Source organism: Xenopus laevis, chromosome 6L, assembly GCF_017654675.1.
Source record: "Xenopus laevis strain J_2021 chromosome 6L, Xenopus_laevis_v10.1, whole genome shotgun sequence".
NCBI lineage: Eukaryota > Metazoa > Chordata > Amphibia > Anura > Pipidae > Xenopus > Xenopus laevis.
Window position 1 is genome coordinate 34880616 of NC_054381.1, and position 19123 is coordinate 34899738.

General features: G+C 36.3%; 1 protein-coding gene across 1 annotated transcript in view; it reads left to right on the forward strand.

Annotated features, from left to right (window-relative positions):
* The window catches only part of nxph1.L (neurexophilin 1 L homeolog), a 220418-nt gene extending 201813 nt beyond the window's left edge, over window positions 1-18605 (forward strand). The window contains exon 3 of the mRNA XM_041565911.1: window positions 17049-18605. Within this exon, the coding sequence (XP_041421845.1) occupies window positions 17049-17810 (762 nt within the window). The 3' untranslated portion in view covers window positions 17811-18605. The remainder of the gene's footprint in view (window positions 1-17048) is intronic.
* Window positions 18606-19123: the final 518 nt, after the last annotated feature.

Below are 19123 nucleotides of genomic sequence, written 5' to 3' on the forward strand. Positions count from 1 at the left end.
CAGTTTGGCTGGTATGTTATTAGTCCACCCAAACTGCTTCACATTAATAAAATACATAATATTGCATGCATTTCATGGAATTGGGAGAAGAGCTGACTCTGAATAAATACTGTGATATTGACTGTTCTGGAAAGATAAAAGAAAGAAGTAAAAAATATAAATTATTACATTAAATAGTATATGTTTAATTTTCCGTTTTTACGTTATGAAATTCATGGGGCTGCAGTTGTTTTGTGATTCTTGTCATGAAACTATGTTATAGTCATTGTATGTATCTGTTTATCCTAAACCAGTTATGATTGTGTCCCAGTGTGGGACTGGGACACCAGGGGCCCCACCCAAAAACCTTAGACCAGGGGCCCACTCTCAGTAATATTATTCTTTCTCTCCCCAATTAACCTCTATAGTCACTTTTCTTTACATACTATAATCTATTATTCAATCTATTTATCCTCTTTGTTCTCATAGAAATAGGGAAATGTTTAGCAGCATGAGGGCCCACTGACACCTGGGTTTTCCTGGTATCCTGGTGGGCCAGTCCGACACTGTTGGGTCCTGTTTTGGGTCCAACAGATGAAGGTACCGACTAATTCCTTCAGGTTGGATTTGTCTGATTTCTATCTGCTCTCTTCTTGGACTCTTCTTACACCTGTCTGATTTCTCTCTGCTTTCTCTTCTTTCTCTCTGTCTAACTCCAGTCTGGCTGACTCCTGAGTCAACTTCCTGTGATTATCGTTGTTTTATGTTTCTGTACATATGCCCCACATATCAACATATTGTTACTACTATAATGTTGATTAATTTTCATTAGGCTTGATGTTTGTGTATTGCACTGGAAGACTGGCTGCACTGGCTTAGCATAACAATTACGTCTCAAAAAGACGTGTACATGTTAAAAATAATCCCTGCTATATTTCTGTTGTCAAGAGGGAAAGTTGAAAAAATGCTTTTACCCCTCTCCCTAGATTCTGGATAACTGCTTGACTAAGACTTAAAGGGGTGGTTCACCTTACAGTTAACTTTTACTATGTTATAGAATGGCCGATTCTAACCAACTTTTTTCAATTGGTCTTAATTATTTATTTATTTTTTAAATTATTTGCCGTCTGACACTGTACAGCTTTTAAATAGGGGTCGCTGACCCCATGTAAAAACAAATTCTCTGTAAGGCTACACATTTATTATTATTGCTACTTTTTATTACTCATATTTCAATTAAGGCCCTCTCATGCTCATATACCAGTCTGTTGGTCAAAATAATGCATGGATGCTAGGGTAATTTGAACTCTGAATAAAAAGCTAAATAAAAAAAATAACTAAAAAATAACTAAAAATAACTAAATAAAAAATGAAAACCAACTGCAATTTTACTCAGAATATCACTCTCTACATAATAATAAAACTTAACTCAAAGATGAGCAACTCCTTCAAATATCCTTCTCATCAAGACGCCTCCATGCCAGGCTAGGTACAAAAAATAATAAAAAGTCTAGGAGATGCTGTTTAGGTCCTTTAGGTATTTGCGCTACTACCAGTAGTCCAGCATGGAAACTGTTTAGGGCAATGGCACATAGCATGAACTTCACAAATTTTGTCCACAGTGTTTTTAGTTGTGGTACCAAACACAAAATATTACTTACCGTCAACTCACTTTGTGTTCAGTGGGAAACAAATGAAACTGCCAGCACTTGTGCTTTTTCATGTCTAAATAATTGGAAAAGTGTTAATTTTTTTTTTCTTTTGATATAGCTTAATTTTATTTTAGTTTGTGGCTTAGCATAAACAAGATATTATTTATGAAAAGAACAAATAAATAAAACTATTTAATATGTACCAAAAATGTTACTGAATTAACATGCTGAATTACAAATTGAATACAAATTCAGCACATCCTTTACTTATTGTTAATTTAGAATGCAAACAGTGAAACCCCATTAAGTCCTCAGTTTTTAATACCCTTTTCTGCAAGGCCTGTAATGTGAATGAGACTCTAAAGTTAAAATAAGATAATGCTTAAAGGTATGCATATTGGTTTGCTGTTCAACATTTTGATTATATAAAGTTATAAACTAGGCTAGTTCATCAAAATAATGCAGTTTTCAACAAAGAAGAAATAAGAGTTCCATGTGATAAGCTGAAGTGGTGTAAAATATCTGACAGTGATGAAAGCATGCTCTTCCTTTGTTTGGTATAATGGATTTTCTGACAGTGATGAAGTTTTGTATTTTACTGTGACAAGCCTGTAGGCTGTAAAATAGATTAAATGACCTACTACTTTAACAAAAATAAATAAATAAAAAGTCCATAGCATTTATTTTGTAATTGATAAACTGTTTTAAATTTCCCTGAACATCAAAGACAATTTTAGTCACGGTAACTTAAAAGCAATGCCAAACACCTAAAGATTTCCTGTTTTTCTCCCCCTAACACCTTTTGACACAGCTAATTAACTGGATAATTTTATAGTAGGGAAAGAGTACAACACGTTTTCCAATAGAAATGCCTCGATTATAAAGTTCTAACGTACTTAAAGAGATATAAACAGGCCATGTGCTTGGATGGATTGTACACCATTAACAACTCAACATAGAAAAATGGCACTGGGTTAAAGAGAGGTTCAGATCATGGAGAGTCCCATTTATCAACATTCTTTTTAGTGGTTTTAGCGGTATTGTAAACCATGAAAATAATTAATTTTCTCTAAAACCACAGTAATTCATTATTAAAATATATTATTAAAATATAAAATAGCATGAACGAATAAAAATGCAGAACTAATACGAAAACCTTGGGGAATCCATAACAATATCTCCTAAGGATATAATGTTTATTGAATGAATTAGCTATCATGTACAGTATATAATATATAAAATATTTTATATAGATAAAGGTCTGTTTCCTAATTTGGTATACATTTCCCTGCTTGAATTGTCTTGATAAGATGTAGGGTTGTTTTCTTCCACAAAACATTTTGTTAATTGTTTCCAACACAGAAAATAGAAAAAAATAGAGCATACGACTTACTCATATATTAAAATATTGAGATAATTTACCTGTTAAAGCGAATAAACCTATACCTGCCATAGTAATGCACATCTGTCAATCTTCTTGACTGTTTACCTTCGTTTAACTTCTCCCATCATGCAGTTTGATAAAGGTTACTAACACTTCCAGCAGTTTAAATTTTATAAAAGTTATTCCTGACATGATGAAGTGGCTTTTTTTTTTACTATTTGCCCATACTGGCTTTTAGGTCAAACAGTGTTGGGTTAAACCATTCAAATTCCATGTTTTTTAACAGCAGGATTCATTTTGCTGCACACAATTCTATTAGGAAATTGACTGATAAGGGCTTGGAAAAAGAATGAGCATTGCATTACCGTACCACATTGAAAGTTTACCAGCAACTCTACAAATAGAAATACTTCTACTTCATTATTTCATATTGATAAATAATTTTGGAAATAATTCTTAAATATGAGACTGATTGATTATTACTCAAAAAAAACTCAATTGTAAATGTCCAAAAACATTTAAATAGTTGGGGGAATCTGTGTGCCAGTCTGTATAATAAAGTCCCGGGATATTGCCCCAGTTCCCAATGCACATACTGTATTACTTACAGTTGTATGTAAAACGTTTTAACATGTTAATTAAATAATTATGGATCTTTTGGACTTTGAGTCATGGGATATATTTTTTGCTAGCAATTCAGTAAATTTGTCCCATAATATTGTTTTTATTTCCATTAGTAACCTTCATTGCTACATGAAAAAAATTACATTCCTTTGTAAATCTTCCCCATAGTGTTTTCTAAAAATGGTACCAATTATATTTCTTTAAAATGGCCATGGCCATTCCAGTACAAAAATGTATGCATTGTAATTATTTTTATGGCATAAATATAGCTATAATGTAAGCCGGCTAAAGGTTCCATGGATGTGTTAGATTTGAATTTTTATAAAACATATTATTATTGTCTGAGTAGAGACCATATTTAAGTAGTGTGCTCCACAATAAAAAGATACAATATAACTATGTGGAATTTGAGAACATTTTTTCTAAGTCATAAGGCATGCCTGGTTGATGTGACATCTAGATATTCTGTATTCCATCTAAATGTGGAGTGATGTCATTATACCATTTTAAAGCTCCAAGCTGACCAGATTTAATGAAAGTTTAGAATTTTAAAAAACACCTTGCTAATTTCTTTATATGTAAATAAAATGATTGTTACTGAGCTTCTAGCTTAGAATACCTTTGGAGTATTTTTTTACGTTTGTGAAATGTTGTTTGATTTGCTAGACTAGACATAGACAAATTACAAATTAATTATATTTAATTCAATTATTTTATCGAATTAATCTGGTTCCAGTTTCCGAATAGACCTGTTGAAATGCTTCATGTATTTTTTTTAGCACTGTGTCCCTATTAGTAGGAATTATAACCAAGTTCCTATTAAATATATATGTAGCTGTGTAACTGTTACACTGGGAATAATATTTAAACATATTACCAAGAATATATCTCTATACATAAATATATGTCAGAGGCAACGCTATTAAGGGACTTGCTTGTATTTTAGAACCATGTTTTAAATAAAGCTTGGTGACAGCCGGTAAAGAGCATGCAGTAAATATCACAGAGCTTTAAATCTTAATTCCAGTGATTTTCTGTGTCATGGTTTTAAATCTGAAAGTTTACTGCTGCCAGCAAAACCCTAAGGTATTTTTCCAGCTGTACCACATCAATCAAGTTATCAATTATTCCCCTGATTCCTTGTAAATCCTTTTCCATAAGTTCAAACAGATACCAATGAATATCTGCTCTCAGAATTAAATTGAGTTTTATTGCTGTGGGACTTTGCACTGTAAGTGGTTACATTTTTCTTTTACAATTGTTCAGCTACCATCTTCATTGTGCTCACTCGGCTGACAGCAGGGCTGTGCGATGAAGTGGCAAATACGTGAAAGTCACACCGACAAAGGTTAATGAGCAGATTTGAAAACAGAGAAATGATTTCAGTCACTGGCACTTGGGAAATTTTGCAAGACTTTGACATTAATGATGGAATGAAGGCAGGATTTTATTTATGTATTTATTTATTTCTTTAATTAAATACAAATGTTCCATTTCTTTATAGAATTATTTAAGTCCAGACCTCCTTCACCACCCACTGTGCATTTAGTTAGATAGAGATTAATTATAATTATTGGGCAGATCATGGTACCACATACCATGATCTGTAGATCCGGTTAATGCAAACTGATCTATTGCAGAATGCAAGGCTACAAGCAAAAATAATTAGCAAGACCTTATAGTGTTAAACAAGTGGCACTAGTAATGCCCTGTTTTGCACCTAACATTTTTTGTTTGAATCTTGACTAATTGGGGTGAAGAGCACCCTAGCCATTTATGATAATATAGTCAGCTTTTTAATGTGTACGGGCATATTGCATTTAAGGCAGTCCAAGTCCTTCACAAGTTTCCCTGATATGAACAGCTAAAATGTGAAGCTACCATTTGCCAGCGAGTCAGACACCTTAATTGGGTTTTGCTAAACATAACATATAGAACCCAACCTATTTCTGGAGTTCGTTGTTGGACCTTTGTGTGGTCTGTTTAAAATGGCCGTCATAAAATTTAAAACTGATTATAAATATGTAAAGAAACTAGGGATTCGGTTCAGGATTCGCCCAGGATTCGGGCTTTTTCAGTAGGATTTGGATTTGGCCGAATCCTTCTGCCTGGCCAAACTGAATCTGATTCCTAATTTGCATATGCAAATTAGCGGTGGGGAGGGAAATTGCATGACTTTTTTGGAATACAAGGGAAAATGCAGGAACAGGGTGACAATGGTGTAGTCTGTCAGAGTGGAACAGGTGTAGAGCAGAACAGGATGGATAGGGCGAAGATGAGGACTGGATAGGAAGAAGAGGGTGACGAGTTGGGACAGGAGCAGACTGGGCAGGAATGGGATGGAACAGGTGTAGAACAGGAACAGACTGGATAGGACAGGACTGGAGCAGGAGAGGACTGGATAGCAGGAGAGGACTGGATAGCAGGAAATGAAAGATAAGTATCAGGCTAGAAAGATGAGATTCAAGCAGGAGAAGGAAAGATAGGAGCAAGGTAAAGTAAAGGCAATGTCAGGTTTGGAGCAAGGAGCAGAGCAAGATTTAGAAGAAGAAAATGAGGCAGGGCAAGGTAAAATCAAGGTCCGGCAAGGCAAGGATTAAAGCAGGACTGGAGTATAACTGGGAGCTGAAGGCAAGGCAGGTCAAGGTCAAGGCAAGGGAAACAATGCAAGGCAAGACAGGAAAGGAGGCTAGAGCAGTAAGCTTTAGCTAGGGATGATGCCACACTGCTAGTATAGGAACCAATGCTCAGGCAAGGAGTGTTTGGAGGGCTGGCCTTAAATAGGGCAGAGTCAGCCCTGATTGGCTGACTGCAAACCAATCAGGCTTCTGCTGGGCTAGGACTGCAAAGGCCAGGTAACACATAGTGAGCCGGAAACCTGAAGGTTTCAGGCTCGAATCCCAGCAGAGCCTGAATTATCAGAGCCTGAATTATCTAAAATAATATAGTTAATGTATTTATTTTTTTGATCTTCTTTTTGCATAATATAACAATATGGCAGAACATGTTCAGCAACTACTACTTGATATTATAAAGATGCATATAAAAGACATATAGAACGAATGAAAAAAGAAGTAAAAAAAACACAAGTTAAAAAAAGATACAAAATACAGCTGAGTTGTTTCCCTATTATTAAATAAACTGTGTAATGATAAGATTGTATGATACACCGGTTTTCCTTTGACTAACAATCTTGCTGCTTCCTAAGGCTAATGTCTGCTAATGACAGCCTGTACTATACAAAGCCATACTTAAACGTGTCAACATTAATTTCAGATAGCTGACTTTGAATCACTCTGTTCCTTTCCAAACAATACCTACAGTTAATTGACTAAAGTGTTTTTTTTTTTTTTTGCTGGGCACAGAAATCTTGCAGAGTTGTGTATCAAAACTCTTAAAATAAGGTCAAAAGGAAAAACATATATTAAAATATAAAGAACATAAAGAAGGTTTGACAGAAAATAGTAAAAAATTTAATATTTTTCTCTTTAACTTAAATGTAAAGTAAATGTTAACAGTTTTGTTAGCATCACAATATTTATATTGATATTTGGAAGCTCATCATTGATTTTCTTCGATAACTGCAACTAACAACTGTCTTATCCACTTTAATTTTTTTAATTGTCAATATCAATATTACTACACAATTTTTGGTATCTCTTTAATAGTCCCCACCACTATTTTACTCACCACATCAACATTTTTTAGTTATTCATATTTTAATGAACCTTTCTATTAAAGCTTTTAAATTGCGATTGTCGCCACCACTCATTTTAACAATTATTTAATTGGAGAACACAGAAAGTAGAAGTCATGGCCCCTAAAGAACACTCTTTTACAGAGATCCAAATTAGCTGGAACAAAATGGAACAAGATCTCACAAGGTCTAAAAAGACATTTAGGGGCCCATTTACTAAGGGTCGAAGTGAATTTTCAAATTCAAAAACTTCGAATTTCAAAGTAATTTTTGGGTACTTCGACCAGCAAATAGGCCAAATTTCGATTCAAATTGAAAAAACTTTAGAAATTCGAACATTCGAAAATCGAAAGTACTGTCTCTTTAAAAAACTTCGACTTCAACACTTCGCCACTTTAAACCTGCCGAATTGCTGTTTAGCCTATGGGGGACCTCCTAGAACCTCTCTGAGTCTATGGCTAAGTTTTTCGAAGTGAAAGTTGTTTTTTTTTACGATCCTTCGAATCGTTCGATTAGAAGGATTAAATCGTTCGATTGAACGATTTTTACTTTGCTCGAAAATGGCCGTTTTCAATCGGAAAGATACTTCAACTATCGGAGTATCAAATTCTATGGTTGAAACTTTGAAGTTTTTTAACTTTGAAATTCGACCCTTAGTAAATGTGCCCCTTACTGTGGAGAGAGAGTTTAGAACACAGCCGATTGGGTTGTTACCTAACTTTTTTCTTTTGAATTTTTGAAAAAGAGGACTTTTCTGAGAATAGTAAAAAACATTCCAGATGCTGTACAATAACAAGTCTGTATTTTACATTGTACCCCTTTTAGCTTTTTTAAAGCCCTATTTTAGACTGTAGCAGTGAAACCAGCTGAAACACGCTTTGCTTGATTATGCTTTTGGGACAATAATGACATCAAACTGGGTATTTTTTTTTTTACCATGATCTTAGTTTAAAAAAATTCAGAATGGTTTTGTTCCTTCTGTTTTAGCCATCCTTTACTACTGCTTGCAGTTTTGCCAGAGGTTTTAAAAAAATTCGTCCTGCCTAGGAATCATATTTTTTTCAAGTGTTAGCTGAATGAACAGAAATAGTGTTTTTTTTCTGCAATGAATTATGACTACAATGTCAAATATGAAATACAAATAGACATTCACAGTCCTTTTAGCAGTGATATTTGGAAGAGAACAAATACATTTAGCAGGTCAGATAGAATTTAATTGATGTGTCATAATCCAATTTACCTTCCAATACTATTAATATTTAATAGTAGATGTACTGTATATTGGAAATGATTTCCAGTGTTACTGAACTGAAGCTTAGCAGCAATTATCACTTCCAACTTTTGCTCAGAACATTTTTGTACAGTACGTCAGTATGGAAATTAATAACATCAAAAAAGCTGTTACTTTGCTATTTTGCTATTATTTTATAAATGACATTTTATATTGATATGTTTAATTGTGAAGAACATGGGCATTGTGGTTCAATTAAAGCTGTTAAAATCATCCACAGCTTGTCTGTTTTAATTTTGCTGAGACACAATTTTCATTTAAATTATAATAGCTCAATGTTAAGTGAGAGTTACACAACAGCTTGTGAAAAATAAAATGAAAGACATGGTTTGGGTTGCTCTGCCTGCAGGTTAGTGTAATTTTGTAAACCTGTATTAGTTATTGAGATATTATAACTTTCATCATGCATTTATGGGATGTATAAATCCACTTTTCTACTTGTATTGGTTCAGCACTGTTTTATAATGAAACTTTGGAAAAAATCATTGCGTCACAAATAAAACAGGAAGATAACAGGATAAAATATTTACTACTATAAACTAAAAATATAATATATATTCTGGCGGATAAATTCGCGGATAAATTCGCCCATCACTACTTGCATGTATTTGATTGCATGTTTCCATTCATTTCCCAAAGGTAGAAATTGTGCCTATGGGCAGAGCTAATGAAACATTGCTTTCTTTGGTGTAACAGCATTAACCATGCAAATGTCACCATTTATTAAATTCCTTTATAATGAAGTTTATTTTAACTATATTTATCCCTTTATCAATTTACCTGTTAACTGAACTAATTTCACTTAATGCAAACTGTGATTATTATTATTATTAACATGTATTTATATAGCGCCAACATATTGCGTAGCACTGTAAAGTAACTGTGATTATACAACTACATCACATGAATTACATACATAGAATATATGGAGTAACAAACATCACAATCAATACAGGTACAAAGAGGTGAGGAAGGCCCTATGCATAGGCATACAGTCTAAAGGGAAGGGAGTAATACACAAGGTGTGGGAGTGGGCAAGATCGAAGTAAGTGGGTGAGAAATGTGGTGTTGTATGTGGTGTTGCGTTTGGTAGTTAAGCAGAGTGAGGGTAGGCTTCTCGAAAGAAGTGCGTTTTCAGAGATTTTTTGAAAGCAGAAAGGTTGGGAGAAAGTCGGACAGATCGTGGGAGAGCGTTCCAGAGGAGGGGTGCAGCCCTTCCAAAGTCTTGAATGCGAGCATGTGAGGAGGTAATGAGAGAAGAGTTGAGTAGCAGGTCAGTAGAGGAGCGAAGTAAGCGAGTGGGTGAGTATATAGAGATGAGTTCAGAGATGTAGGGTGGAGCAGAGTTGTGAAGTGCTTTGAAAGTCAGTGTCATTAATTTGAATTTGATTCTGAAAGGTAACGGAAGCCAGTGCAGGGATTGACAGAATGGCGAGGCAGAGGATGAGCGGTTGCTGAGGTCTATGAGCCTCGCAGCAGTGTTCATTATGGACTGGAGAGGTGACAGTCTCTGGAGGGGGAGGCCGATTAAAAGAGAGTTACAGTAGTCTAGACGCGATATGATGAGAGAGTGAATAAGAATTTTGGCAGCGTCTTGGGTGATAAATGATCGTATTTTGGATATGTTCCTTAGGTGGAAGTGACATGATTTAATAAGTGACTGAATATGAGGAGTGAATGACAGGGCAGAATCTAGGATAACCCCAAGGCACCGGGCCTGGGGAGAGGGGGTGATAGTGGAATTGTTAACTATGATGGATACTTCGGGGATGCTACTGGTGTTTCTTGGAGGAAAGAGAACCATTTCAGTTTTAGAGAGGTTTAATTTAAGGTAGCGTTGCGACATCCAGGTAGAGATAGCGGACAGGCAGGAGGAGACGCGAGTTAGGAGTTCTGGGTTGAGATCAGGAGATGAGAGATAGATTTGAGTATCGTCAGCATAGAGGTGGTAGTGGAAACCATACGAATTTATTAATTTGCCAAGGGAGGAAGTATAGAGGGAGAATAGTAATGGTCCCAGGACAGAGCCTTGAGGAACTCCAACAGAAAGAGGTAGGGGAGAAGATGATACTCCATTGTAGGAGACACTGAAGGAACGATTGGTGATGTAAGAAGAGAACCAGGACAGGGCTGTGTCACGAAGGCCAAGCGACTGGAGGGACTGGAGGAGGAGAGGGTGATCTACAGTGTCAAATGCGGCTGAGAGGTCAAGCAGTATTAGTAGTGAGAAATGATTGTTGGCTTTAGCGGTTAAAAGGTCATTAGTTAGTCGAGTCAGGGCAGTTTCTGTGGAGTGTTGTGGCTTAAAACCAGATTGTAGGGGGTCCAGCAGGTTATTGTCAGAGAGGAATGAGGTAAGTCGGTTGTAGACTAGGCGCTCAAGTAGTTTAGAGATGAAAGGTAGCAGAGAGATAGGTCGGAGGTTGTCAAGATTGGAGGGATCAAGAGAGGGTTTTTTCAGAATGGGGGTGACAAGAGCATGTTTTAGTTGAGAAGGAAACAGTCCAGTTGAGAGCGAAAGATTAAATAGGTGAGTTAAGGCTTTGATTAGACAAGGATTGGTATTGCGGAGAAGTTTCGAGGGAATTGGATCAAGCGGGCAGGTGGTAAGGTGAGAAGAGGCCAGAAGCTTTGAGACTTCCTCATCAGTGACAGGGGTGAAGGAGCACAGGAGAGACTGGGCAGTGTGCAGGGAGGGTGGTGGAAGTCTAGGGGGGTTGAGTAGTGTAATGTCCCTTCTGATAGTGTCAATTTTGTTTTTGAAGTGCTCAGCAATATCTTGAGCAGAGACAGATGTGCATGGAGGGGGTGGAGAAGGGGAAAGGAGAGTGTTAAAGGTGGAGAAAAGTTGTGCTGGTTTTTTAGAAAGGGAGTTAATGAGTGAAGTAAAGTATGTTTGTTTGGCTTGGAAGAGGCTGGTGTTAAAGGAGCGCAGGGCGGATTTGTAGCTCCAAAAGTCTGATTCTGAACGGGATTTGCGCCAGCGACGCTCAAGTGCACGTGAGTGTCTTTGGAGCGCTTTTGTATGAGCAGTATGCCAAGGTTGAAGTGGTTTGGGTCGAGAACGTTTAGTTTTTATAGGAGCAAGCTCATTTAGGGCAGTGGTGAGAGTACTATAGTAGACAGAGGTAGCCTCATTAGGACATGAGATGGCTGAGATATTAGAGTGGAGAGAGTCAAAGGAAGAAGAGAGATGCGACACGTCTACAGCTTGCAAGTCACGGTAAGTACGTGTTTGGGGAATAGCAGGGGGTGAGGAGGGAGTTAGTGAGAGTTGAAATGTGAGCATATTGTGATCAGAGAGGGGAAATGGGGAGTTAGTAAAATTGGAGGTTGAACAGAGTCTGGTAAATATGAGATCCAGAGCATTACCATTGGAGTGAGAGGGGGAGTCTGAGCACAAAGATAAGCCTAGGGAGGAGGTTAGTGAAAGAAGTTTAGAGACAGAAGAGTTGTTAATGTTGTTAACGGGTATATTAAAGTCACCTAATATGATGGATGGGATGTTAGATGAAAGAAAGTAAGGAAGCCAGGCTGCAAAGTTGTCCAGAAATTGTGCAGTTGGTCCTGGTGGTCGATATATAACAGCAATGCAGAGTGAAACAGGAGAAAAGAGCCTAATGCAGTGAGCCTCAAATGAGGAGAATGATAAAGAGGGAACAGGTGGAAGAACTTTAAAAGTACAGCGGGGAGAGAGAAGCAAACCTACCCCACCTCCAGGTCTGTTACCAGGTCTAGGAGTATGAGTAAGGTGTAGGCCCCCATAGGACAGGGCAGCAGGTGAGGCAGTGTCAGTAGGAGAGAGCCAGGTTTCAGTAAGCGCAAGTAGGTTAAAGGAATTTGCAATGAAATGGTCGTGTATAGCGGTAAGTTTGTTGCAAACAGATCTGGCATTCCAGAGAGCACATGAAAGATTAACTGGGTTTTTGGGTATAGGAGTAAGTGTTCTGTACTGATTGAATTTGCTCCGGAGAGAAGGAGCTCGTGGTCGTGATATAACTGGGATGGGGTAAGGGCCAGGGTTTGGGGAAATGTCCCCAGCTGCCAGCAATAGAAAGGAAAGATAGACTAAGTGAGAGTGGGATTTATAAGTCCTTGGTTTGTATGAAAAGGAGGAGTTTTGTGGAATAACTAAACAGAGTACTTTATAAACTTCATGTGTGGAGAGGGAAGGAGAGGAGAGTAGAGAGGCTGAGATTTGTATAGAACTGGGATTTGATGGAGGAGGTAGTGAAAAGTGTTTTATGAAGCATGAGAGTGAAAGGAGGAGAAATGCAGGATAAAGCATGTTTGGAGTAAGAAGTAACAAACTAGCAGGTACAAGCAAATCTGTTTTCTTCTTATCCCAGATGGTTCGCTGTTGATTGCAGGGGAATCCGGTTCCTTTTGCCTTGTCAATGCCTTGTCCAACTGTCTTGTTTAACTGTCATTTCTAAGCACTTGTGAAACGTTAGCACTTAGGAAAGGTTAGCACTCGTGCCATGCCCCAGACACGAGTGCCATCCCCAATACTGGGTCTGAATTTATATGTAGCTGATTGGGAAAACCAGAGCCTAATTAATCAATTAATCAATTAAATAGCTAGCAAAGGGCAGAGTTTTACAGACACCAGAACCAGGTTTGGGGCTATAAAAATATCTCTTGTTCACGGAGGAGGGGACACAGATGTGTGCTTTAGATATTTATCAAAGAACTAAAGTAGAATAGGCCTGACAGACAAAAGTTATTGGGGTTAACAAATACAAGTAGGGATATAGCAGAATTACCAGAATAAACAGTTGCAGTATATGGATATGGCAGTGTATGGATATAGCAGAATTACCTGTAGGAATGAGAAGAGATAGGAGTTAGTTCCATGGAACTGTCTTGTTTAACTGTCATTTCTAAGCACTTGTGAAACGTTAGCACTTAGGAAAGGTTAGCACTCGTGCCATGCCCCAGACACGAGTGCCATCCCCAATACTGGGTCTGAATTTATATGTAGCTGATTGGGAAAACCAGAGCCTAATTAATCAATTAATCAATTAAATAGCTAGCAAAGGGCAGAGTTTTACAGACACCAGAACCAGGTTTGGGGCTATAAAAATATCTCTTGTTCACGGAGGAGGGGACACAGATGTGTGCTTTAGATATTTATCAAAGAACTAAAGTAGAATAGGCCTGACAGACAAAAGTTATTGGGGTTAACAAATACAAGTAGGGATATAGCAGAATTACCAGAATAAACAGTTGCAGTATATGGATATGGCAGTGTATGGATATAGCAGAATTACCAGAATAAACAGTTGCAGTATATGGATATGGCAGTGTATGGATATAGCAGAATTACCAGAATAAACAGTTGCAGTATATGGATATGGCAGTGTATGGATATAGCAGAATTACCAGAATAAACAGTTGCAGTATATGGATATGGCAGTGTATGGATATAGCAGAATTACCAGAATAAACAGTTGCAGTATATGGATATGGCAGTGTATGGATATAGCAGAATTACCTGTAGGAATGAGAAGAGATAGGAGTTAGTTCCATGGAACTGTCTTGTTTAACTGTCATTTCTAAGCACTTGTGAAACGTTAGCACTTAGGAAAGGTTAGCACTCGTGCCATGCCCCAGACACGAGTGATAAATATCTTCCTTTTTTTTTAAAAAATGAATACAATTATAAGTTACAAAAAATCAATAATTATTTTAAGAAGATCTTTTTACCTATAGTAATTTATCAGTGGATGGCTTGTTAGCTCATTTTAGCAACCTCACCATCATATTACAGATAAGATGCAATGGCAAAAGTAAAAACTGTAAACATGAAAGCCTGAGTTCTCCCCCACTGTTTCCCAAAACAGATTCAGGCAGTAAAACGTTCGAATTCTCCAGTTGGACCTGCTTAAACCAGATGCATCCATAACACATGCAAATGTAATCAGAACTGTTGTGGTGTTCAGCTGATCTAAATGTTACATTAGCTGTTCACCAATGAATACACAAATGAGATGTGCACTAAAGAGGATTTCTTTTGGCATGGCTGCAGTGAAGCATGCTAAGTACTGTTTAAGAACCTAGAAACAATGCAACTTATTTTCAGCTTCTTAAAAGGCCTATTAAGTAGAATAAAATCCTTAATAAAGTATTGTAAACTCTTGTTTAATTGTCTGATGAGAGAAAGCAACTCTTTGAATTGGTGTTTGAAATCTTAGACTTGGTTTCTTTGTTAGAAAACTCGGCAGCTCCGATTTCATATAATTTAGGGGATGAGCGCAGTCTCCTATTCTTTTATTATGACTCTTGACATCTCTGTTGCTGAGGTTGTTTACATGTGTATCCTGCCAGCTGTTTCGTTTAATTTAAATTCCTTTTATTTAAGTGATGTTTTGAACACTGAGAATTTATCCGGGCTATCGGTGGTCATTTATATATAATTTATATATTATATAAATGATATATTTATATATATAAATTAACAGTTATTTAAAGACGTATGATGCTGAGGACAATTATAGTCCCTAAAACATGACAGTAATTGCAGAGGGTTCATCATTATGATAACTAACATGTAAAGCCCTAAGCTTAAACTTTTCTTCTGGGCAAGCCAAACATCTAAATGCAGTATTACTTTACAGCTAGTGGAATGCTTTGTTTAGATATGTTGGTGATGAATTGGATACAAATAAACAGACTGAAGTTGACAATAATGTGCTTGGCATTCATTACTTATAACATGATACCAGCAATCCTTCCACTACTTCGTCAGGATTTTTAAATAATGGCATGTAAAATAATGACCATATATTCTTACAGTGCTCTCTATCCTTGACACTAGCAATAAGTCTAGGAACAAGTTGGGGAGGTGTTGACATTAAGCCATGCCTCCTCTTGAAGGGTATTTCCATTTTTTTCAAGTGATGGGGCTAGTGGAAGCAAAGTATTCTATTTTTGTTTCTCTTGGACCTGCAAATGCGGAGGTAATATAATAAAAGCCATATTATGGAATAGGTCTTGTAACTTATAACAACCAACCAGCTGTTTGCTGTTAACCAGTAACTGCTGACTCGTTGCTTTGGTTTACTGGCTATGGTGCAGTCTTATGTGACCTATATTACATTACCCCATAATCTTTAATTCTGCTAATTATTCCTACTCTGCAAATAAAAAAAACACCAATAAAAAAACCACAGCTGCCATCGGCACACACAAATCAAAGCCAACATAAATATTTAAGAACACAATGATGTCTTTAAAATATTGTATTTATATGATTTATATTATATTTAATATATATTGATTTAATTTATCTAACTGTCATAATCATTTAGTCAAACGCAAATTAACACATGTAGGGGGTTACTTACTAAACCCCCGAAAATCCGAAAAATTTGTGTTTTTTTTGTATAAAATCAGAATTTCAAAAAAACATGAATTTTTTGGAAAAAAGTCAGAATCCAAAAATCCGTCATCTCAGACCTGCCAAGGTTGCATATAAGTCATTGGAAGATGTCCCAAAGATTTTTTGATTGGCATTGGGTTCTGTGCAATAATCCGAAATGTATTAAATTGTGCAATATATATTTGTAATGACACCCTGTGCATGTGTGTGTCTCAATTTCCAAGACACAAATGATTTTAAAGTGATAACATCAAAATAGGAATGGAATCAAATGCATCCAACATAAAAAGTGATATTTCAACACTTAGGGGCCCATTTACTTAGCTCGAGTGAAGGAATAGAATAAAAAAAGCTTTGAATTTCGAATGATTTTTTTGGCTACTTCGACCATCCAATTGGCTAATTCTACCTTCGACTACGACTTCGACTCAAACTAAAAATCGTTCGACTATTCGACCATTCGATAGTCGAAGTACTGTCTCTTTGACCCCTACTTCGCCACCTAAAACCTACCAAGGTGCAATGTTAGCCTATGGGGAAGGTCAAAGAGATAACTTCATATGAAGGATCAATACTAAGAAACTAAGAAAAGTTTGAGAACCACTATACTTGACTTGACATTATAGTATGTTATTTTTTTAACTAATGTACAATGACAATACTAGTCATCCACCCTGTATGGGCTTCACGTGGGGACCACATGTCTACTGTCGACCTATAGGGTAGTCTCACAATTTTGGAACCTAAATTTTACACTGGCATATGTTGTACACTAACATGATTCTTGTGAGTGATTTTAACCTGACTTTTTTATTCAATGCTCCATACAGTTCTGTATTAATTTTTTTGCAGCGGAAACAAATACAGAACAGAAATAAAAATGAAAAATGTATGAAGAATAACCATCTGACAAATATCTTATGCTTTGCATTGTCCATGTTTATGTTTATTACACTGTTGCCAAAATATTCACCACAAATGTTCACATATCTTCTCTGTTTATAATAGTAATAATATATATATTTCTTTCCTTTCAGATGATATGCACAAATTCAATGGGTGCTGGAAAGACTGGAAATAAAAAATCAGGAAATTCAATATCAACCCTTAAACACATATGGACAGAAAGTAATAAAGAATTGTCAATCAGCCGACTCATTTCACAGACTTTTCGAGGAAAAGAGAACCAGACAGCCTTGAATATGAGATATGACACACCTGAACCTTATACAGAACAGGAACTCTGGGAATGGCTGAGGAACTCCACCGATCTGCAAGAGCCTCGCCCCAGAGCAAAAAGGCGGCCTATTGTCAAGACAGGAAAATTTAAGAAAATGTTTGGATGGGGTGATTTCCATTCCAACATCAAAACTGTGAAGCTAAATTTATTGATAACAGGAAAAATTGTAGATCATGGCAATGGAACCTTCAGTGTTTACTTTAGGCACAATTCAACTGGGCAAGGAAATGTATCTGTAAGCTTAGTCCCCCCAACTAAAATTGTGGAATTTGACTTGACACAACAAACAGTAATTGATGCTAAAGATTCTAAGTCTTTTAATTGCCGCATTGAATATGAAAAAGTTGACAAAGCTACAAAGAACACACTTTGCAACTATGATCCTTCAAAAACATGCTACCAGGAACAGACCCAGAGTCACGTGTCCTGGTTGTGCTCCAAACCCTTCAAAGTGATCTGTATTTACATATCATTTTATAGTACAGATTATAAACTAGTTCAAAAAGTGTGTCCTGATTACAACTATCACAGTGACACACCTTATTTCCCCTCTGGTTGACATTTACAAGTATGCAAGACTTTACCTCTAAGAACAAGTTGTGTCTGGGCTGGAACCTTGATGAAGAAAGTCACATCGGTTTCCTGGAATGTGTCTACCCTGCCAATGATTTCACTTGCAAATAAAACTAATATTGGAAATTATCCAGATGCAATTTAGTTTCCCTGGGTCACCCCATGTATCATTTGATAGATGTAGGCCATTGTGGTTATAAAGCAAATAGCAAATACACATTGTAAGTGGTTGTTTGTTAAGATCTTTCATTCAATTTCATTGTCTTATTATACACAATGTTTTATGCCAGTTTTACAAGGAAGCAAAAGGACCAGCCATGCTAAATGGTTAACAATGAAGAAAAGTAGGGATATATAATTTGCTGTCCTGATTACACTCTTTTAGGTGTTTGCCTAGAGAAAAATTTGGAGGAACTGTAAAAGTAAATAAAATATCAAAGAAAAAAAACAAACAAACCTGAGATGATTTCCTACAGTGTGTGGTTTTGGAACAATGTTTTTTTAGAGTCAATAGCTACAAATAAAAAAAGTAGGCACATTTAAGGTTGTATAGTGTGACATATATTCATTAAAGGAAGCCCGTCACAAATAAAGTTGAACATTCATTTAAAATTTACATGATAGCACACATCAAAAAAGGTTGCTTACATTTTTGGATTTGGAAATATTAAATATAACCCAGGTTTCTTGAGACTTCCAAAACATTCAGGGGCTGATTTATCAAAGGTTGAATGTTAGAGTTTTTTTTTACCTCAAATGAACTCAAATGACCCTGAAATTAAATAGTATCTCATTTAAGAAAAAACTCGAATATCTAAAACTCGAATGAATATTACCGTCCCAAAAACTGGAATCGAATTTGACTAAACTCGAATTGAGTTTTTTCAATTCAGGAAGGCTATTAACATCTTCAAATGCGTCACTGGACATCTGCCATTGACTTCTACATGAACTCGGCAGGTTTTAGGTGGCGAATAGTCAAATTAGAGTTGTTCCCATTGTCCAGGTATGATAAATCTCGAAGTCAAATTCGAGTTTGGGTTATTCCCAACTCGAATTTGTGAGTTTTGACCAGAAATCCAGATTGAAAATTTGAATTTACATATTGAACCTTAATAAATCTTCCCCTCGGTATAAACTAAAGAGAAAAAGCTGATATCATGTAAGTTATAAGTGGATGGCATCTTTATTGCAGTATATTGTAACTACTTCAATATCCTTAGTAAACATTTGTATGAATGGTTTGTATTGTACATAGTTTAACCAGTGTTACTTGAGCAGCATATTAATATAACTAGT